Genomic DNA, 23,123 nt, shown 5'->3' with positions numbered 1-23,123 from the left:
GCTAACAGTCAAAAAAAAAAAAGAGGCACCGGTCAGACATGTGAATCTCCAACATCACAGCAAGACGTTTACTGCAGTTAAGTCAAGTGTTATGCTTATGTCTGATAATGGGACTAGGGCTCTATCTTGTAATGAAGGATCTTTGGTGAAACTAAATTAGCTTACGTAAGCTAGCAGAGTAGCGGTATAAATTAGTTTCACTGGCAGCAAATATATCAGACCAGACGATATTAGTGGGTACAACAACGGTAATCAGATGACTACTGGTAGGCAACTCCATCGAAGTTAGTTAGGCTACTATAAATGGGGATATAATACATGTTAAGCCGATTCAATCAAAACACGACAGAACAATTGTCACAAAATTGATCTGAAACGCAACTTACCATGTGTGTCACAACGCACAATTTCCATAATAACAATCGTTTCAGATGTAAAAAGCTTTTGAGCTTTCGTTTACAGCAGGTTTACAGCCAGATTTTCCTTCCTACGTCAATTCAATGCGCGCGCGCAGTCCACTTCTTCTCTGTTTTGAAATAAGGTTGGAGAGATTTTTCTTTTGCTGCCATCTAGTGTTTCAAACTCACAGCGTAGGCTTACAGTTTTTTCTTTTTTGTCATTAAAGTTTTTTATTGATTTTACAATTCACAAACACAAAAATCAGACATTCATAAACATTCAATGCCTGTGACAGAGAAACAAAAGGAAAACAAACATAGAACAAAAGAGTACAAATAAAACTGAAATCTTAAGGCAGCTCATATTCACCCCTGCAGCTAGCACCCTTCCCTCATTACACACACAATACAATAGGCCAGTAAATCTAGCGTATAACTAATTGCAATAGTAGGCCTAATCATTCTAAGTTTTTTTGTGATCCCTAGGTAGCCTATAGCCTATCTAATTAACATCATACTTCATACCCCATCTACCATAATGTACTTCCATGAAACGCATTGATTTTGACTTGACTTGATTTCCTCATTTTTGAGGTGATGAAGTGATATCTAATATTCCCTTTGCAAAGGCTTTTGGTATCCAATATATAAGCAAAATGCCGCAATTATTTTGAAGCTGACCTATTGTTCAGATTTAGTTTTCTAGAAATATGCAAATTATTGCATATTTAAGTAAAACTGTTCTCATTTGCATATCTAAACATCACATTTCAGAAAACTTGCAATACAAAAAATCTTTGCCTTAATGTGAGTAAACAACTGTGAAAGTTTCAAGTTGATATCTATAGTTTAAAATTTTACCCACCTGTTGTAAATGCCAATGGCAAAATGCATTCGAAATTGCTACCTTTGACCTTGAAAAAACGTATGTTCCACTAAATATAAATGGGTAGATTGTTAATGTGATGCAGGAGGGTTCAAGGATCAATAAAAAGTATGAATCATTACTATTGCAATTAGTTTCATTTTTGGCCCTTTTTTGAGCTAGATTGGCTGGCCTACTATGTAAGCTCCCCTTATTCATAGTTATTAAATAAGTTGTTCCATATGAATTCTGACCTAAATATGTATGCCTCAGTATGGGGCTTGTAAGGTGGTAGTACCACAAGAACAGTTATTCACCCCTAATAATACTTATCAAAGATGGTCTATTTGAATGGAATTAGACACTAAACCACAAGTGCTAATAGTGTACAAATACCTAATAATTAAGTCTTTGTAATGACAAATATGTTCCCTATTCTAAAGTTGGATCTTTGTTCACAATCAATTCACAATTAATTTGACACAATACTGTGTTGATCATCACAGGCGAAGCACCGATCATCACAGGCGAAGCACTGCTAAATAGGCACAAAGTTCTCACGCAGCAGCACTTGAAAACCATCCCATGAAGTTCCAGTCGAATCTAGAAGTTGGGAGTTTTCAAGTGCTACGTGAGAACTTTGCGCCTATTTAGCGGTGCTTCGCCTGTGATGAGGCCGAATATAAATCCAAGTAAATGTCTGTCCAGGTAATAGCCTCGTTCGATTTTGCATTATGATTTGTACTCGTTCTGAACACACGTCTTCCAAGATATATTTAGAAAGAAAAAAAAATGTCTCTGTCACTTTTTTTGGCGGACGTGCTAACTGACTCTCTTCATTTACAGCAACTGTGCTAAGCTAAAGCTAAAAACGCTGCTCCCAAAGCAGGACAATGCCCGGACGGATTTTAACCGGGTTTCTTTCACTGTTCTAACTCCGGGGGTGACCGAGACTGACATTTTTGGGTGGCGTATTCCTTTAACAGCCCTATTGTGATGTCATAATAGCCAACGTTAAATTTATGGGGGAAATTTTAGTAGTTTTTTTAATTAATAGTTCAAAAAGTATAAAAGTTACAAAGTTGAAAAATACAAACCCCAGATGTCCTAAGACCTACGTAACAAAGTCAGAATGAATTTTCTATGTTAAACGGTGGTCTTTGGTATTATTTGCCCTCAATGGTGCCTTCCAGGCAGCGCTGCCTTCAAGGCACTACTCCCCTCAGTTTAGGGGTAGGATGAGGGTTGAGGGGGCTAGGGTTAGGAATAGGGTAAAGGTAGTGCCTTTTAGGCTGCGCTGGAAGGTGCTGTTGGGGGCAAAAAACACCATTGAGCGTTAAACGGTTGAAGCTGCATTAACTGCATAAGAAGAACGAGAAGAAGCAAGAAGAACAGTACAGTGCATTTCTGATTGAAGGCATATATTTTAAGTCAAAACCTTGACCGTTACTGGATAACTAGAGCCATTTTATCATGAAGTGTACCACCCCCTAACATTTATCATATTTCAATCCATTATATTTCGATGTGAAAAAAATGTATGCCTGAAAAAAAATGTAGGTGGGCAAATAAGATCTTTTGGAAGGTGACTACAGTATGGGGGGAATTCTCCCATGCGCGTAAGGGTGCGTAAGGGTGCGCAAGTCCAAAAAACCGCACAACTACGCGTGTTTCCCTCTAAGCGGATTCTGCCATCCACTTAAGTCGGCCATTTACGCGTGGTAGAGAGAGTTGCGCGTTTTGGGTGCAGCAACCCCAAAATCTGGGCGTTTCTTATATATACAACTCTTGCGCGCATTCTGCCATGGCTTAAGCACTTTTCCAGCTTAAGCACCCTGGAGGGCTGGAATAAGGTCGAGCGCCACTACAAGGTGAAACAGCATATTGCTCATGTCGGCAGAAGGCCTAGTTCTAAATACATGTATGCAACACGGAATTTACAAATTGACATTACAGTATCAAATGTGATGCTTATAAGCTGATACAGCTTCATGTTTTCCGCATTACAGTGTCACACGGTGGCATATTTCGCGCCATTACCATCACTGGCTTCATAGGCTACATTGTTAAATAGTGAAAAACCCGTTATAATCACCCACTTTCAGTATTGGATCTTACCGATTATGTATCTTCAGTTTTAACTTGACGAGAAGTCATAATCCCATGCATACATACTTCGTTCGACTGTCCGTTTCTTTCCAACTTCACTGAAGACATTCATACATTTGCACAGACGTCTGCACTATAGTGAAGGAGCAGCATAGTTTATTCTCTCGTCTTTTAATTTGTTTGTAATGGAGATTGAACTCGTTATGTCAGTCTCTCTACTGTGTTCGAAGCTGCAGATGTCAGTCTACATATGTCAGCATAGATAAATTGATATTATGCGAGGCAGCTGCCAGCGAAACCTTTTTGACAACTGTGAGTTGTCTACACACCTCAAGCACGTCTTGACTCTTTATAAACAAACGTCAAAGCAAAAGTGAAATTTCGTGAAGTAATTTCTTTGTTAAGCTATGTGATGACACCATTTTACTGTAGGCAGTTCTTTATTCAGTTCACCTTGCATACGTTTTCAAAATCAAAGACTGGTTGGTGTTCTTTCTGGATTTAAATGGCATTCAGAAGGTCAATGAGAAAGTCCACATTCCACGTTTTCATATCAACCTAAATTAAGGAGGAGGTAGATAAGTCTGGTTCTTTTTTTTTTAAATAAATCACGCCTCTTTCATAAGGCCGCCTTGATTTGGAATTTGCGCTATGTGGGTGTGTCATAAGCTGGGACGGCAGAATGCGCGTAAAACATTGATGCGCAAGAGAACCGCGTAAAAAAAAGCTTACGCGCGATTTACGCGCAAATGGGAGAATTCCCCCCGAAGTCTTTAAAACTGTCAATAAATTGAAAAGAAGGTTACAGTTGGTGATAATGTTATATAGGGGAAAAGGCACCTGACTCAAATCACATATTAACGCAAAAATAAATCCTAAGATCACTTAAGGCATCTTTAATGACATCTGTAAAATTCTTTAATTTCAGTCATTGGAACCAGCAGAAAACTCAAAAATTGATATCATAAAAGTTAATAACTCTGGTTAAGGTCATTGATTCGACGCAAACCCTCTTTGTTCTTTATGGTCTTATGGACCGTAATGATATAAGGAAATGCCGAAGGAAGCTCCACTTTGTGGCTTAGTTTCTGATGTCCCCAGTGAAGGCAGCGCAAATGCTCAGCCAGGTCACGACGGCCAGCCCGCTCAAGTCCATCTTGCAGTAACTTTGTTTTATTGCTCTTGTCCCAGGATCTCTTGTACCTTTGAAATATATGGACATAAGGGTATGAAGAAATAGGTTATACATTATATGGTTAATTGGAATAAACCTGTTTCTATCAGTCACATTTGAATCTCCCCATTTACAAGATTTAAAACCATTTTCACACAAGATTTCCTACTGACAATGAGGCCATCATCACATGCACCTAACTAATGCCACTCAAGGTGAGAAAAAAACACCAAAGGTAAAGCATACAGTATATTTTGTAATGTGAGGTCAGGTGCTAATGATGCATAGCCAATGCTAGTTGGAGCCAAAGTAGGAAACTGCTGAAATAAAGATATGATCAGATACTTTTTAATGCCATGCGTAGTGACTATTTGTCAAGTTTTGTTCTTTGTCACATTGGTATTGACTGGGGTATTCTTTGACAGTTGTTTGTTCCAAAAATGATTCAAGAGAGTAGATGGTCTTTTTTAGTTTATCCTCTTCCTCTGTCGCGCGCACGCTATTTGTTTATCCAGCAAATAACGATGTCCACAGACAAGGTAGAGTATCTTGCTTGATGGTCCACAAAGACTGTTAACCCAGATTCAGTACTGGATCATGCATGGGTAGCAGACTGTCAAGAAAGTCCAGTTACCAAAAGTCCAATAGTTCTTCCTCAGTCCCTTGAATAGCTAACTCTAAATTCCGGCCATTATCCGCCTTTCTGGTCATCTGGCATGGACTCCTCCGGTCCCTTTACCATCAAGCAAGGGCGTAACTTTGGGTCTACCATTGGGGGGGTTAAACTTGCGGCATATTTATCAATTTATTTATTTATTGAATAATTTTCTTGTGCAAAAGATAACATGCTAATTTGGCGCTCCTTTATTAGAAATACATCATGATGATTTAGGCTAGGCTACTTAACGTAAATGCAGCTGTTCACTTGACTGCTTGTGCCATAATGACACAGTAGTTAAATTCAGTGTGCTCACATGGACCGTCTTGTGTGTAGGCCTATGTATAAAGTGCGCGCCTACACTAGCCCTATGAGCCCTAGGCTGTTAAGGGCATTTTCACTACTCTAGTTAGAAGCATTTATCCTGGTCATTGTAAGTGCCATTCACACATGCTACATATTGTTTTTTTTTCTCAGCACAGTATAGGCTACCCAGATCTACCACATGTATTAATACTTGCATTGATTTTTAAATAATACAAATGTAAAAAGCGTACTATAGCCTACAAATTCTTACATTTTGACATATATCTCACCACAGCAAGCTGACAGCTCGACATGACTTGCATGGTTGTGTAGGCCTGACTGTCCTGAAAATATGCAATATAAGAACCATGGTGGAGGTATACTTTGGGGCTGAGCAATTTACAGAAATATGTGGTGTGTGCCTTCCAGAAATAAATGGCAATTTTTATTTAGTGATGAGAAATGACTTTTTGACACTTTTTGTGTTCCATATTTGTGACACTAGCTGATCGGACCTGACTTGTTTGCGTGGTAGCACACATGACGTGCACAGATGATGGTTCTCCATAATATTTTTTACTGCATTGCAATGAACAAAGTAAAGGCAAAAAAGTGTTTATTTGTGACCATTCAAAGCGAAATCAGTCGTTTTGCGCACAACGTTATTTTGAGAAAATCAACAATAACAAACTTCCGGGTTAAAATGTTGAATTTCACGTTTTCGCATAATTCGACTGTATACAGTCAACAGTTTCATATCGTGAACGCATTTCACGGAAAAACATACGTTTTGACTGTTAAACTCGGCGATGATTCAACACATTTGCTGTCATTCCCATTGTGCACGCGCCGCTTAAAAAGGTGATTTCTACTCTTCTGGCATTTCATGACAGGGGAACCATGTCAACTTTGGATGCGGTTATCTTAGCGATAGTTTGTGTAATACCCTCGATATACATATCGTTGGAAAGCTTAGTTTATGGCCGTTCACGTGAGTACAATAACTTAATTTAATAAATTTTACCGAAACGACTGGTTCCGCTTTACAGGGTCACATTTGTCAAACAAATTTGGATGCAATATGAGTCTTGAATTGGATACCATACAGGAGTTTGCTAGGATCTCAAAACCGTATTATGAACATGACTTGCCATAGAGAAACTGAAACACATGATAGCGTTGGATTATGAACATAGGCTATTATGCCACACAAAAACATGGGGTAAGTGGAGCTAAATGAAGTTACTATTTTGCTGTCACTTCGTCTGTTTTATGGCCTAGAAGGTTGTATTTGGTATCTGTGGATAGCTCTAGCTCTCCTCTTTAATCTGACATGCGTGCCATATCTTTCCGATGGCGGGTTGTAAATTCAAGCGAGAGTACTGGATGCCTGGGTGAATGCAGAGCAATATAGACTGTAAATATGATTTAACTTCATGATTTTATTTTAGTTTCATACTTGAGTTAGTTTAGTTTCTCATCTCGCTGTGACTAATAATCCCGGAGCAATGTAACAGAGAAGAATGGGTGTGTTTTTGACGCACTTTGCGTCCGTCGGGCTCATAGGGCTAGCCAGCCAACTCCAGTCGATAAATCATCAGCTAATTTAACAGCTAACTTAGCAATAGGGGTATACCTCCATTTGGTCAGGATTTTTCCTATTTTTGGTTGGTGTCAACCAACAATGAACAAATGCTGTCTGGCTGCCTTTCAATGTCTTCTTCATCTTCCCACCTGAGTTGAGAGCTTTCTCCAACCATTCATCCCAGCGACTGCGCAAAATAGTAAACAAACTTTCGAGAACACAGGTTGGGTACCAAGTAGTCGGTGGGCAGGGGGGTACATTTCAGAATATCTAAAACATGATACTATCTTGCTGGAAAATGAAATGAATAAAGAAAACGAACAAAACATATTCATCCAGAATATTTCATATTCAGTGTAATCTGAATTATGTGATGATATTGAGGGGGTTATATTAGCTGGATATGATTTTTTTTTTTTGGGGGGGGGGGGGGGGGGTCATGACCCCTGTAGTCCCCCCGCAAATTACGCCTATGCCATCAAGTGGGTCATAGAAATGAGAAGAGATCCTTTTTTTAAGTATCAGACCACCCAGTGAGTTCACCTTGATCTTCAGGTCTTGACACTGACAGCATTCTATTAGCCCTTCGGCAGTTCATAGCCCACAGAAAGGTCGTCTTTATTAGCTCATCCCTGATCAGGGTATGAATTTCTGAGATGGCAAAAGAGTGCCTAGAAAAGCCTCCACTCAGCTTAGTCCTGAATTTAAAGAGAAACTTGGGTCATTCCATGGCAAATGTACAAATGTCCCCACTCGACCGTCACAAAAAAATCAAGGTTGTTCACACACTTCTTAAAGGTATACTATGCAACGTTTTTCAGTTAATCAATTCGTTCCATACTGTTATATATGATTAAATGAGTCATTACCGGTCGAACTGTGTTTTTTTTGGCCGCTCTAGTGGTCTGTAGCGGTAGAACCACGCTTGCAACTTCAGGAGACACTGGGCACGCACCCATGCTCTACTCCAGGAAGTGTCATGTAAAGTCTCATGAAAAGGCACGGCAGACTGACCGTTTGAGGAGTTTTGTCAAATATACACGCTAAAGCTGTAGGGGAAGCTCTGCAGAGAAATATGCAAGCATAAAACGAGCGAAAATGAAAAGTGAAAGCGAAACCGGCGATGAAATCGCCAATCCTGCATAGTATACCTTTAATAGGTGTACTCCCAAATATTAGCTCTCTACTCTCAACAGTTTTGGCACAAAAGCATGTTTTAGCAACTACCCCGCCTTGCATTTTTAAGCAGCGTTTTCTGAAGAGCCATTTTCAAATTGCTATGACTAGAAAATTGTCTAAGCTAGCTCATTCAAACTTTCCAGGCTTAAAATATGCTATCATGACTTGAGGAATGTGGATTTCCAAGGGTGTGGCTTAGGTACAGTATATCAAAGTATTTGTGGTGCTTGAATTTTCTTGAAAATTAATCTACCAACATGGAACTTTTTTTGGAAAGATTATATGTTTATTCTTAACATAACAAACAGTTGTGATGGTGTTATGCCTCATTTTCTCAAAATGTGTTTTTGAAAATGCGGTATTTTTGGACACACCCAGCATTCAATGGCCTATGGAAGCATATTCAAATGCACAAAAAATCTATGACACAGATTTCTTTCCCAGGCCAGAAGAAACTTTTTGCTGGACCGTGAGGATACATGAATTGAATGAGAACATGTTCCTGGCCTTCAGATTTAGTCATTTTTGTAATGAAGAGTAAACTTTTCATGTAATGAGCCTCTTGTGTTCAGTGATGGGCAGTAACGCGTTAGGAGTAACGCCTTATTGTAATCCAATGACTTTTTTCAAGTAACGAGTAAAGGAAGGGATTACAATTGCAAAAACAGTAATTAGATTACTGTTACTTTCCTGCAAGCAGGCTGCGTTACTAAACTGTGATTTTACTTGCTTTGTGAGACTGTCTGGTGACAATCAGCATAACGTATAGCGCATTGTGAGAGATGTAAACAACAGACGTGTATCAACAAGAAAATGGAGTGCGGGAGAGAATATGACCATGCTGCATTTAATAGCCTACATGAGTTGGGGTTTTCCTAAACTTTTCCCATGGTTTGGGGCCTTACTTCATTTTTATTCTTCTTTCTACTTTCATTTCGATGACTTATTCTTTTGCCTATAGCTTTCACTCTGGACTGATGCTTCAACTCAAATGTCTTTTCAAATTTGAAATTAAGGTCGTTGATGTTGAAATTTGTTTTCGGTGGAAATATGTAGGCCTAAGGCTTACGTTTATACCGTCAGAGTCTTTGCGAGACAATGAGTGAAATGTCCGTGAATAATAGGTAGAGCCTGTATCATCTGTGTTCTCTGCAGAGGAGGCTCGTCCATTGAGGAAAGGGAGGACAATCCTCCCTAAACTTTTCTGGGAAATTAAAATTATAAAATATACATATATTGAACCAACTTCTTAACTCAAACAACATAGAACTGCTTTTCAAACGCAATTTTACTGAAATCAGTCAAATTTGTAAAAGCGACCCCTCTCGCAATTGAAAATTACTGCACGTAGGATCTTCCTCCTCAAGACCCCCATTAGAGGCCATTATAAACTCTCCAGACCCCCGCGGCTCGTGAATACCATTCAAGTAAATGGCCGAAGGGAGGAAGATCCTCCGTGGAAGTGCCTCCATCAATGAACCAATCAGTGGAGCTGATTGTGCTGCCAATATCCAATCAGAAATGCAGGACAAGGCCCCGGCAGTGGCGCAACTGGCTGGGGCACCTGCACCGTACCCCGGCGACCCGGGTTCGATTCCCGCCCCGTGGTCCTTTCCGGATCCCACCCCGACTCTCTCTCCCACTCACTTCCTGTCATTCTCTCTACTGTCCTGTCCATTAAAGGCATAAAAAGCCCAAAAAATAATCTTTAAAAAAGAAATGCAGGACAACTGTACCAGAAGTATAGCCTAGAAATCTAGACGAACCCTAGTGGCCAAAAATTGTTTTGCCTAGCGGGATGGTCTAGGGTCGCACCGTTGAGAACAAGCCTGTGCTAGGCTCGAGTTCAGCCTAGCCAATCAGAACGCTCTATCTGTGTACGGAGTCCTTGAGCCCGCCTTAGCTCACCTTCGGCTTCCGATAAGACGCCAGGGGGCTGGACCATGCGTCCTCGTCCGACGAGTTGGGTGTGAGACCATGTTGCACAACCATAGAGAAAAACGAAAGATGGATGAGGCTAACGAAGCGCACTCGTTTTAATCGAATTTGGAAGAGTTAGACTTGGGCTTTTCTTTGAAGGTTGAGCAGAAAGAAGCACTCAAGTAATTCGTTTTAAAGAAGAATGTATTTGCTGTTTTGCCGGCCGGGTATGATTGGTCACAAATGCTGGCCTATATGCGCAGAGGCAGTTTGAAAGACAACTGTTCATCCCACCCACAGGCTTCAGTTCTGTGAATGGTCCGACCCCAGACTATACATTTCTGTGTAGTTTGGCTTGCCAGGCTACAGGCTTGTGGCAATTAAGTCAGGGGTAGCTGACATACGGGCAATTCCATATCAGTTGGAACAGGTCCGACACCATGGTCCTCAGTTTTTCCTGATTTTTGGTCCAAACAGGGCTGTACAGTGCAAGCAGGTCGTCGCAAAAACGACTACAAATATATTAGTGCGAGTGGGAAAAAATAAATGCTCGCACACGTGCGAGTACTGATTTCAACCCTTTCATTCGCATTTTGCTCCTAAAATGAATCCACACCAAGTGGATCAAAGTATAGCCTAATAAAATGTTTGCGCATTTGTAGGCTATAGGCATATACATTTCAGAGTTGACAACTCTTATGCACCTGGCTGGACACTCACGCTTCAGGGCTGCCAAGTTTCAGAAAATGGCAAGTGTGAGATGCGTTCGTCGAAAAAATGTTTGACAGTCACACTCAAAGCGTGACATTTGGCAGCTCCGATTAGATTCGATTTTTCAAGTATGAACTTACCAAGAAACAGGCATATAAATGTTACACAGCTCTGCAACAAGTATAGGACAATGATGGACTTAGCAACCTTGACGTTAACTTGGAAAATTAAGGAGAAACAGCGAATCAACAGTGAACAAAATCTAGCAAGCAGGAGAACATTTTAAATCTCGGAGTCGGCGCTGTTGTGTTTGAAAGATAAGTTAGAGACGCCAAGACCCGCCTTACGTTGCTTCTGATTTGTTTATATTGCGTGATGCCTTCCGTGGTTGGTGAGATTTAGGCACAAGGACTGATGGATTGGTTATTGCGGTCAGTCAATCAGAGCTCAAACTACGGCAAGGCAATGACCAAAGTTTATCATCATGAAAAAAAAATATATAGTATACGCTCAAAGCGTGAGACTTGGCAGCCCTGCGTTTTCAGCATCAACCTCGCACTCTCACACACACGCAAGATTTGGATTTGTCACTCCAAATCCATTCTTCTTTTTCTTCAATCCGTTCGTTATCAGTTGGTGACTATGTAGCGATTACCGGTGAAACGGTAAACCATGATAAAAATGTTGACTATAACAATTACCGTGTTCATTTCAAATATTATTATTATCACGGTTGATAAACATGGTGTGGAAACTGTGTGTTATTCCTCCCAGCTTCACCCGAGCCTGCATTTGACATAGGCCTGGTAGACTTCTATGAAACAAAAATGGTATCCTACTAATTCTGTTCTCTAAATGATGGATTTAACCACGATTCGGTGTAGACTACACCTGCTTTAAAAAGGCGGAACAATTTCATTGCAAATGTGCGCTGTATCATATAGCCACTCTGCGTTTTTTTATGTAGGCTACGTTCACATTAAATCTTGGCTAACGTTATCAGGAGAATACCGTAGCCTAACGTTTTATTTTGAGCACTAGTTGTCACTTATTGGATATAACAGATATACCAAACTCCATGACAAGTCATGGTAGAGAAAGTTAAGCATGGAGAGAATGTAATGTCCGCAACACTGATAAATTGCTCCCGGTTTAATGAAAATTGCAACGTTTCGACCCTACTGGGTCTTCATCAGGCAAATGGTGAACACATACAATGAAAGGGTCATATAAAGGTCCAACAGTCACCTGACCCACAATGTGAGTTACAAGTTTCAAGTTTAAACAGATTTGTCAAAAAGGGCTTACAGCCTTGAGGGGTAAATAGCATTGCATATAGGTATAATTAATTACATAATAATAAAGAATAAATAAAAAACCAAAGAAGAAACAAATGGTAGAAAAGACAATTTTTAGAGAGAGACTGTCCCATATGTCCGAAAACCGAAAAACCGAAAAAACATTACATCACATAGTACATATAAGTCCTATAGGAATGGTTTAATATCAAATTCCTCATTGAGACCCTAGGGAGACATTGTGTTGAGGAAATGAATCCAAAAGGTTTCCCGTTGAAGAAGCAATTTGTCTTGATCACCCCCTCTATGTGGTTTTCTGACCTGCTCCACCCCGATGTATCTAAGGGCGCTGACATTATGTCCAGCTAGTTTAAAATGAGCGGCCACAGGACTGCGCTCATCCCCAGTCCTGATGGTGCTCCTGTGCTCACTCAATACAAACAGAACAAAGTCTACTTCTGGAAGGATGGGAAGCCAGAATCTAAAGCCGAATCTAAAGCCAAATCCCAACAAAACCAAGGACAACATACACGGCAGGGACGCCATCGACAACAAGGAAATAATAAACCATGGAGGCCTTCCTCATCGTACGATTCAGCTTCTGACGCGAATGGCCAATCAGAGCATGGAGCGTCTTTTTTAAGGATACACACAAAGAAGGCCTCAAAATCCACATCGCTGGCGGAAAGGAGGCCTGTACCAAAGAAAAAACGATGCCGAAGAAGCCAGCGGAAGAGGAGGCCCATAGTCGCTTCAAGAAAAGGTCTACATTCATTCCTCCCAAGTACCGTAACGCCCCTCTTGACACTTACTGCCGTCTAGTTGAGAATGATGTAAAGGGCTTACTTAAAAAGAAAAGGGAATACAAAATGTACAACAATCTGTCTAAAGACGAAAGAGAAGCTGTAATGGACTTGAGCAAAGATAACAAGATTGTGGTACGGCCTGCTGACAAGGGGGGAGCTGTTTTTTTGCAAAATGCTGTGGACTATGAAAAAGAAATTAAAAGACAATTAAGAAGTTGTCATCTGATCCTACTAGCAGGTGGAAAACTCGGGTGCACTCGCAATTGCAGCATCACTTTAACAATGAGGAGTTTGATAAAAATGTCTTTGAGTTTCTTAAGGTTGAACATCCAGTGATCCCTGTAATTTATACGCTCCCTAAAATACACAAGGGCTTAGATACCCCTGTCAAGGGGAGACCTATTGTTAGTGGGATCGGCAGCCTAACGGAAAACATATCTGCTTATGTTAATCATTTTATCAAATCAGAAGTGGTCTCTCTTCCTTCCTATATGGACTCTATTGATTTGATTAATTCACTGAAAGCCTTTGATGTTACTTCTGACAATTTGCTGTTGGCTACTTTTGATGTTCAGAGTTTGTACACTAACATTCCACATGACGGTGGCAGAGCTGCCAACTTTTAAAAAAACCTTGGAGTGAGATTCTGTCAGGGGTGACCAAAAGTTTTTACCGCACTCGTCGCAATACCAAAATTATTGTCAAGAATTGTGATTTCGAAACAATTTCGAAAAAACAAAACAATTTTAGTGTATTTGGTGATTTAATCATCCGTAACCTAATATTGAATATTGTGTGATCATTCACACCAGTGGCCATCTGAGATTCTGCTCAACCACTCACAGAGAAAATGATAGTCATATGTCTCTCTATATCATATATTTTGGAATTCATAACTAGGCCTATACATATTTTGTTGATAATGTTATATTTTGCAATCTGCATAATTATTAGTAGCTAAAAATGTTTAGTTATTCGTGTACTGATTTCAAGACTATTACACTTACTCAGGCATATTTTAAAATGGTGTGTAGGCCTACAGTACAGTTAGGTCTAATTGAGTGTGCATTAGTGGTGTGTAATTAAGTGCCTGTCGCTTTAAGAAATACGTGAGTAGCTTTCTATCTCACGGTTTTACGCGAGTGAAATAAAAGATGCATGCAAGGATATGTGGATGCAATTAATTTTGCTTTCTGTGTCATTGGATAAAATACATATTCAAAACACTAACAAGTCGAAGAAAATCTTCCAGGGATCATATAAGAGATGAGTGTCTTGCAATGTTCCTTTATGATTTTAGTGAGCACTAGATTTAACTCTCTCCAGAAGTTATTTATCCACACGTTCCAGCAAATAAAACAGTGCAACAAACGTGCAACAAGTTAGTCTGAAGTGAACATGTAGGCTATTTTCTCCCGCGGGTGTCCTTCTTCTGTCGCAAACTTGGATGTCTATGCAACGAATAGGGTTAGCCTACTCTACAGTGGCGCTTCTTAGCACCATATACCGTTGGGGAATTTTAAAAGAAACGAACGAGTCTCAGCCCAAAATCAGATTTTGTTTTGCGTGAGAAAATGGATGTATGGCGTGAGTGCGTGTGTAAACAGGCAAAATCGTGTGGTTGGCAGCTCTGATTTGAACTAGGCTACTTTCCACCACATATCAACTTATTTCTAAAGTTCTACCTTTAGCTTTGAAACATCAATTGCCCTATATGCCATCCAACTAGCTAAAATCAACCACCGTCATGTGCGACAATGTTATGTTCTGAACGTCTACAGCCTGGATGCAACGTGACCGTTCATTTAAACTTCACAACGAGTTTGCCAAATTACGGCCAACAAATTGGATCTAGGTCATAGGTGTGCAAATGACGTTTAATGCACCCTCTGTAGAACGCAGGACGCGCATTGATTTGCATTGAGCTCAATGAGCATCAAACAGACTAATAAGCTAACTGGAAAAAAACACCATGCAATATCTAGCTATGGTGAAGAAGAGTATGTGATGATGTGGGGCTATTTTAATTCCTAAGGCCAAGGGAACTTTATCAGGATGCATAGTATCCTGGATCCATGAAATAGCTGGCCTTTAAAAATAAAAACATAGGCATATAAAAAAAATCCTCCTGCACCTATGGGAATTGACATAGGGGTCAAAACAGGCCTACTAACTGTATGCCCCCTGTATTTAAGAAAATGTATTTATTTCAATACATTCTTCATTTTTTGAAGAAAATCCTTGATTTTTACTCATTTTTTGAATTAAGGCATGAAGATGATTTTCTATTCCTCTTTTTAGTCAACTTAAGCATGGGTTCAAATACGTATTCTCCCCTGTGTGTGTGTATGTTTGTGTTTACATACATCATACATGTATATGTATTATATATAATAATATAATGATATATATAGTAATATATACATAACCCCCCCCCCCTTTGTTATTTCTTTTTTTAATATTTCGTGAAGGTCTTAAATTTAACCCATGATGGTCTAAAAAAGGTCTTAAAAAGTCTAAAATTGCACTTGTTATACCTGCAGACACCCTGAGCGTTGCAGCTGGAGTGCTGAAAAACAACCCACCACCGACCTCAGGCCGTCAGTAGTGTCTGCCTGCTGATTCATTGGCCTTGGGGGGACGCTGAAATGGCGGCTGCCTTGCAGGCGGTGGTTGTGGCTGTGCGCCCATAGCAGTGTGGGGTGGCGGCGGGGCGGGTTTGCGGTACTGGCCATGGGGGTGCCTGCCATGACTGTGCATCGGTGCATGGCGCTTAGCAGGCATCTGGTGGGGTGCAGACATGCCTACCTGAGGCTCCTTGAAGGGCGGGCGCTGTGGAACATGTTGGGAACGCGACTCAGTCACACGCGTCTTTCCAATGCCTCCTGCGCAGCTGGCCCAAACAGGTGGCCAGGCAACAGCGGTAACTGTCGCAAGTTGTTCCGACACAATTCTGGCAGGGGTGACTGTGCTAACCACACCTGTCATCTAGCATGGACGAGGAGACCCAGAGCTCTCCCGCATTCACTCGCCATTGCACCAAGTGCCTGAAGAGACGCATCAAGCAGACCAGACGTAGCCATATCTGGAGCGGCTGCGTCCAAAGTGGAATGTAAGGCCAAGAGAAAATGCCCCATTGAGTTGCTCTCACGTCCAAGTCGCGCAACCGTGTTGTAGATTTTAACCAGCATGCCATCAGTGCGCCTGCATTCCTTATTGGGGCATCGCACATCCTGGCGTAGGGCTTCATCAGGCGACACGATGAGAGAGGCTACACAGGGCTCCAGTGTCGGCATTGACCCAAGACCGATGGCATCCGGCATACTCATGGCTGCCAACGTGCGAGCAGCACGATCTGGCCGGAAATTCAAGGCTAACTGAAATGCTGAAGATGCAACTTCAGTAAAGTCCTTGCAGTGAGGCACGTTCACGTCTTTTGTCCCTGGCACCGAACGGCACAGGAGGTTGGTAGGGCCCACTGGGGCCTGAGGCAAGTCCAGTTTCAACCTGGCAAGTGCCATCTTGATGTTGTCACGGAGTGACAAGTTAACAGCAGAGGTGTCGCTCTCACACTCACTGCCACTCACCGAGTGCAATGAAGACCGCTGTGAAGGTGTTAGCAGTGTTTCAGTGGGTGGCTGACTGTCGGGATCTATAAAGAGAGATTCTGAGGCTGTCACCGACATAACATCCACCTATTGTGGCTGCCTGTAAGGGGAATCTCTAAATGGGAGAGCGTGGACACTATGCTGTGCTACACCGTCCGCCTGATCAGTGTGGTCTTTTTCAGCAGCTTTGATAACAGGATCCGACAGGAGTGCCTGCAGTTTTTGAACAGTTGTTCTAAGTTCATCCATTCGCTTTGCTAGATTAGCAGATGAGGATTTGCGCTTGGATTTAGGTTGCTCCAAGTTCTCACAACGTTTACGTTTGGCACCATGCATACTGCCTGCAGCTTTAAACGAAGACTCAGATGCGTTCGGGTAAACAACGGACAACCGGATTTGTCGTTGTTCAAGCGGCATCATGCTACACTCAGGGCAAGGGTTAGATAGTGCCTCCATAAGGTGCTCCACGCCCAAACAGGATGGACAGCGGTCATGGCCATCTAACATGTCCATTCCGGCAAGGCATTGTGTGCAACAAGCAGAATGCTCCATGTCACGGAGGTCCAGCGCCGACACTGTCGAGCTAATATCCACAGCTAGGCGAGGCTAGCATGAACAGATATAGCCAGCTGAGAGTGATTATCTACACCAAGTGATGGAACCCTGGAAACCGAGGGTATTCGTTGGGAATAGAAGAGAAGTACCAAGCGAGGGGACCCTGGAAGCCAATAGGTAGGCTACTCGCTGGACGTTTGTTTAGGCCTACTTGCCCAGTAGCTCACTCACCGTTGCTGCAGCCAGCACTAGTCACAAGTTTAGCTACTGTCAACAACGAAGTGACCCTGGAAACCAAGGGTGTTCGTTGGAATAGCAGTGAAACACCTAACGAGGGAACCCTGGAAAACCAATAGGTAGTAGTGGTACTAGTAATAGTGTACTCACCAGAGAAGAGTAGATCCGCTAGCTGACGTCTCCAATGAAGGGTCCCTGGACGCCGAGGGAAATCGTCGGAAGCCGCAAAATACAATCCAAGTGTTGATAACAACAATTAATGGGGGAGCTTATGCTCAGCCCAAGTTAGCTAAAATAGTTCTCTACCAGGCAAAAATGAAAAAGAGGATAGATCATGACGAACTTGTAGGCTTATATACTGTACATTGAAGCGTTATAATATTTTTCAGTCTTCATACTGTAATAATCTACTAACTGTGAAAATATCAGACCCTATTTCGCCTTATTTAAAAAAAACGTAATTGCTCGTTTCATTTCATAAATGGACTACAACTACAAGTGACGTGACACCCTTCCACGACGTTACTCGCCTAGCATGGTTTGTTTATTAGCCTGTTAGCTAGTTGGTTAGTTAGTAGACAATCACACATACTGCCAGCTCTTGTGTGAGTAGGAGCACAACACAAGTTATCCCAACATAAAGGTAATTACCACACGGTTTATATCGCTCTCTGTTATTACAAAAATATGTAAAGCCAGTTCAGCAAATTGCCGTTTTGATCAGTTGGAGATGAAGCGCCCAAACTGGTGACGTCAAATGCTACTGTAGCTAGTATTGTAGTTCGTTATCACCATGTTACAAACAAACTCAAAACAATTAAACTGATCCTAAAAAATAAAGTATGACCACTTGAAGCAATAGAGCTGACCTAAATGCATAGCATATTGAAGGCATTTAACTAAGTTCCCATCATGGGTCGAGATATATTTTTTCTAAAAGAAAATCCCATCCCCTCCCGCTAGCGTCTAGGAACGCAACCACTAGATGGCTATGAGATTACTTTCCCTCCCTATCGCCTCTGGCGGTCTGTAACTATGAAATAGAAACCCAGTTCATCAGCTGGTATGTAATTTAGCTACTTTGAGAATCATGTCTTGGATTATAGTTTTGTACTGGTAGTATTAACATTTGTATCCACTTCACACCCTCAGCAGGTTGTACGCTGGCTACTTCCATTGGAGCTGATTTCTATCACCAGCTAATATTTGTGCTGCTGTTTTGTCTGACTTTCATGTTTGAGTTCGCCTGCTGTCCGTCTGCGACGTGGTGCCATAGCGTGTGTGCTGACATAGGCATCTCACGGTAATTCATTGTCTGTGTGTGCATGTGGGCCTGTGTACCTGTGTTTTTGGTATTGGTTTATTATTCGTTTGTCTCTGTCTGCTGTGGACACCGTCAATGCGTCTACGGGTCATTGGTGCTGCATTTGGTTTTGTTCGTTATTTGTTTCTTTTCTTTGATATCTTACCAGTGGCAAGTCCTTTCTGTTTGCATGGGCATGCTGTATTTGTCACGAAGCTTGCTGTGAGTTTGGGTAAGGTGCTTTTGGTGGCGCCTCTGAGTTTTGTATTTATTACAGTTTGTGCATGGTATGTCTAATCTAACTACCCCTATCCTCACTTTTTCTGTGTCATTGCCCAATTAGTCAGACAGTGAGAGCGACTGTTAAATCTGTGTCTTGAACCATTGGTTTGATATTGTCTTTGTTTTATTGTTTTCTTTTGGTTACAGAAGTTGGGGTCTTTCCGCAGGGAGGCTGTCACCTGGTGGCAGGTGTCCAATGTTGCATGTGTGTTTCACTGTTTTCCACCGTAGCCTTCACCCGGGTGGTTGTGTGTGTCCAGTTCCACGTGTGGTCTAACTTTCTGGTTCTGTTATGTGATTTGTGTTGGTTATCATCCATACAGTGTATTTTCTCTTGTGCAGAATAAACTGACCATCTGCTTTCTATTTCCTGACAATTATGTGCTCTTGGAATACAATAAAAACAAGTATTTATTGATTTATAGAATCTCTGAGTCTCTGTCTCATAATTGCAACGAACCTGTGTTCCTTTCAATCTAAAGTGTTTTCTGGCTGTATTGGAGCCAATCCTTCTTTACTTAATTCCTGGGGGAGCATAACTCCTCCAGGTGGCGTAGCCGACACCAAAAAAATACCAACCTACCCCCGCCATGCTACACATGCATGTTTATTTGCAACATTTCGGTAATAGAGTCCTTCCTCAGGTGAATTTACCTGAGGAAGGTCTATGACCGAAACGTTGTAAATAAATATGCATGCGTAATGGACAGAGTATGGGATTTTCTTTCACAAGTTTAACTGGGTAACCTATTCCGACGCACCTGTCCCTACAAAAGGTGTGCAAAAGCGTTTTGTAAACTGATCAAGAACTGTTTGAAATGAGAAAAGTAAACCTACAGTACAATTTGCATCACACTACAATCTCATCAGTGTAAAATGGCAGTCATTCTCTTACAGTAATTTCCCGCATATAAGCCGCATTGTGTATAAGCCGCAGGACAGTGTTTTATGCAAGTTAAAAGAAACAAAACCATAGTAACACTGTTATTAACTGCCCCCCTATATTAACCTCATAGCGGAAGAAATTTTGCAAAATCAATATATAAGCCGCGGCTAATAGTCGGGAAATTACGGGTAGTAAAAAAGCACTCATACCAGCACTCCAGCATGGTTTTAGCTTGGGTTCCTTTCTGCTGCACCTTCACATGGAACTCCCTTACCTCCTCTCGAGTAAAACCCAACTCATAGGCTACAACAGTCCATTCAAATCCCAGCTGCTTGGAAATTTGTTGTACTGTTTTCATATTAGTAACAGCATCCTAAGAGGATAATTTAGGCAGTTCAATATCATATCCATCAAAAGCAAGGATACATTAAGCAAGCTTTGTATGATATTTTCAAATTGCATATGTCTTGGTCTTACCTCTTGTGCTTTTTTTGGCATTTTCAAATCATTTCCATACAGCACAATATGCCTGTGGAGAATTCAACCAAATAATATTATTAGTTATTATAATAACTTAATTATAACTGAACTAAAAGTTCATAATAGTGATTTGTCCTTCTCATGTTGAAGCTATTATTTAGGCTATAGTCAGCACTACTAAAATACTCACTGGTTTCAGGGACAGGTTCAGGGAGTTAAATGTTACCATAGAGATTCAAATAGCAAAACACTGCCTTGTTAAAAATTAAGCCTTTGTCTTTGTTGAGTGCCTCTGGAGGGTGGTTAAAGACCCATGTCCACTTCAGAAGAGCATTAAAAAGATGGATCTTGCATTTGCAATAAAAACAAGCAAAGCATTTCTGAAGGAAATACCAAGGTGTGCAAAGCATATAATAAAACAATTCAATATTAAGGTCTATGGCTTATATTTAATGCAATTCTGTGAGTAAAAGCAAAAAAGATAAAAAGAAAGAAAAACAAAGCAAGAGAGACATTGAGTGTGAGACAGGGAATATTAATGGATAAATGGAGTTAACACCTTTGAGCAGTTACTTTAAGAGGGGTCTGGCTGCAGATGACATGGAGCGCCACACTAAAATGGAAACACGTGAACTCAACTCCAGAAGCCGCCCTTCTCTGCCTCCACCACGGAATAGTTTGAATTGAATTACAGATGGTAGTAGATGGTTCAAGACGGCTGTATTTGCAGATAGATAGACAGACAGACAGACAGATAGATAAATAAATAGATAGATAGATAGATAGATACTGTAGATAGATAGATACAGTCATGGTTGAAATTGTTGGCACCCATGCTAAAGTTGACTAAAAAGAGGAATATCAAATCATCTTTTGGAAATTGATTTTAATGGCTTAAGTAATAAAATTAGGAAAAATCCAACCTTTAAGGACACCAATTTTCTTTGTGAATGAATAATGTATCATAAATAAATAAATGTTCTTCCCAAAATACCGAGGTCAAAAATATTGGCACCCCTATGTAGCCCTATGGAAATGTAACACATAGGGTCCTATTAGCCTATTAGCCTGTTTGATGCTCATTGAACTCAATGCAAATCAAACAAGCTAATAGGCTAACTGAACAAAACTGAACAAAACACCGTGCCTATCTCTAGGTATGGTGAAGGGTGTGTGATGATGTGGGTCAATTTTAGTTCTAAAGACCAAGGGAACTTTATCAGGATGCATCCTGGATCCATGAAATAAGTGGCCTTTAAAAATAAAAAAACTGCCTAACCCTATGTGTTAAATTCCCATAGGGTTACATAGGGGTGCCAATATTTTTGACCCCAGTATTTTGGGAAGAACATTTATTTATTTATGATACATTATTCATTCACAAAGAAAATTGGTGTGTCCTTAAAGGTTGGATTTTTCATAATTTTATTACTTAAGCCATTAAAATCAATTTCCAAAAGATGATTTTATATTCCTCTTTTTAGTGAACTTTAGCATGGGGTGCCAACAATTTCAACCATGACCGTGGATAAATAGATAGATAGATAGATAGATAGATAGATGGATAGGTAGATAGATACTTTATTGATCCCCAAGAGGAAATTCAAGGGCCCAGTAGCTTAAAGGAATAGAACGTTTAGGGGTATTTTAAGGACAGAATAGTCCATGCACAAAGCGAGCAATGTTAAAGCCATACAGAGAACATTCTAAAGCTGCCAAATCGCACAAACAGGCTCAATCGTCGAGATTTCGGTGTCAAACACCCGTTTTCATGCTAGGCAATACAGAAAACGGGCTTAAAGTGTAAAATACCGAACTATTCCTTCAAGACACCACACACAACACACTACCATGTAAACAGGATGATAAAAAAGAAAATCAGCATGACTAAAAAGAACAGTATATGCCAAAGATAAAGATACTAAAACAAGGATCCATGTGAATGTACTGAGGATTGGTACAGTGATTCAGTATGAAGTGTGTGTCAAAGTGGTAGTGTACACAAGTCCAACAGTGCATCAGTGCAGGGTTAAAGTCTAGCGACCAACAATAAATATGAATTTCATTCTCGTGACGTTTCTTCTTCTGTTTGTCATGCTCTGAAGGTTAAGCCGGTGTCATAATGACTGTCGCTATAATAACTGCCTGTCCCTTGACGCAAGGGGAAACGGGGGAGGGGCCTTCATTAACTTGCGGGGCCCTACGCAACTTGCGTGTGCGTATAGGGAGAACCGGCCCTGACAGGCCAGTCTCAGATTAGGATTTTGCAAAGACTGTGGGTCACTATTTACAAGACTGCTACTAGATTCTTTCAAATTATTTCCATCGCACACTACATCAACAGTCAGGAACTCATGCGATAGCCTACTCATATCAAAATATCGCGTTTCTGCAGCATTGTTCATGTGTGACATCCCTAATAGTTATAGTGCTGTTCTGTCACAACAATAGACGACTACTAATTTATAAGTAACTAGATGTACCGCAAAGCGATACACAATATGACCGCCGCTCAGTCCTGCACATTCTCTCCGCAAATATCAATCACGCTTTTGTTTCCAACGCCTACTCCTTCCCTTACTGCAACTTTTATGTATGTAAATAAGTGTGTGCATGTGTGCGCTTGCTTTTGTGTATGAGTGCACACACACACACACACGCAGGCACACACTCACACACATGCGGGCGCGCGCGTGCACACACACACACACACACACAGGCACACACTCACACACACGCACGCACACATACACACACACACAC

The 23,123-nt window shown here is 41.0% G+C and overlaps 2 protein-coding genes across 3 annotated transcripts in view; both read right to left on the bottom strand.

Moving 5' to 3' along the window:
• Positions 1-502, bottom strand: part of ttf2 (transcription termination factor, RNA polymerase II) — a 35,238-nt gene extending 34,736 nt beyond the window's left edge. The window contains exon 1 of one of the 2 annotated variants that reach the window (XM_062533762.1): positions 387-502. In XM_062533762.1, coding sequence (XP_062389746.1) covers positions 387-414 — 28 coding nt within the window. In that variant the 5' untranslated portion in view covers positions 415-502. The remainder of the gene's footprint in view (positions 1-386) is intronic. The other variant, XM_062533763.1, reaches the window with a different exon arrangement.
• Positions 503-2,366: 1,864 nt separating this feature from the next.
• wu:fc50b12 (uncharacterized protein LOC103911624 homolog) lies at positions 2,367-20,566 on the bottom strand. The gene is made up of 4 exons (XM_062533362.1): positions 20,551-20,566; positions 20,358-20,409; positions 20,090-20,253; positions 2,367-4,575 (listed from the first exon to the last, which is right to left on the bottom strand). Exons 2-4 carry the CDS (start codon positions 20,376-20,378, stop codon positions 4,344-4,346), a joined length of 417 nt encoding a protein of 138 aa, XP_062389346.1. The 5' UTR covers positions 20,379-20,409; positions 20,551-20,566; the 3' UTR covers positions 2,367-4,343.
• Between the last annotated feature and the right edge of the window lie 2,557 nt (positions 20,567-23,123).

The sequence above is a fragment of the Sardina pilchardus genome, chromosome 4, assembly GCF_963854185.1.
Source record: "Sardina pilchardus chromosome 4, fSarPil1.1, whole genome shotgun sequence".
Classification (NCBI taxonomy): domain Eukaryota; kingdom Metazoa; phylum Chordata; class Actinopteri; order Clupeiformes; family Clupeidae; genus Sardina; species Sardina pilchardus.
The sequence above is the reverse complement of the archived record's forward strand: the minus strand, read 5'-3'. Positions and strand labels throughout refer to the sequence as shown.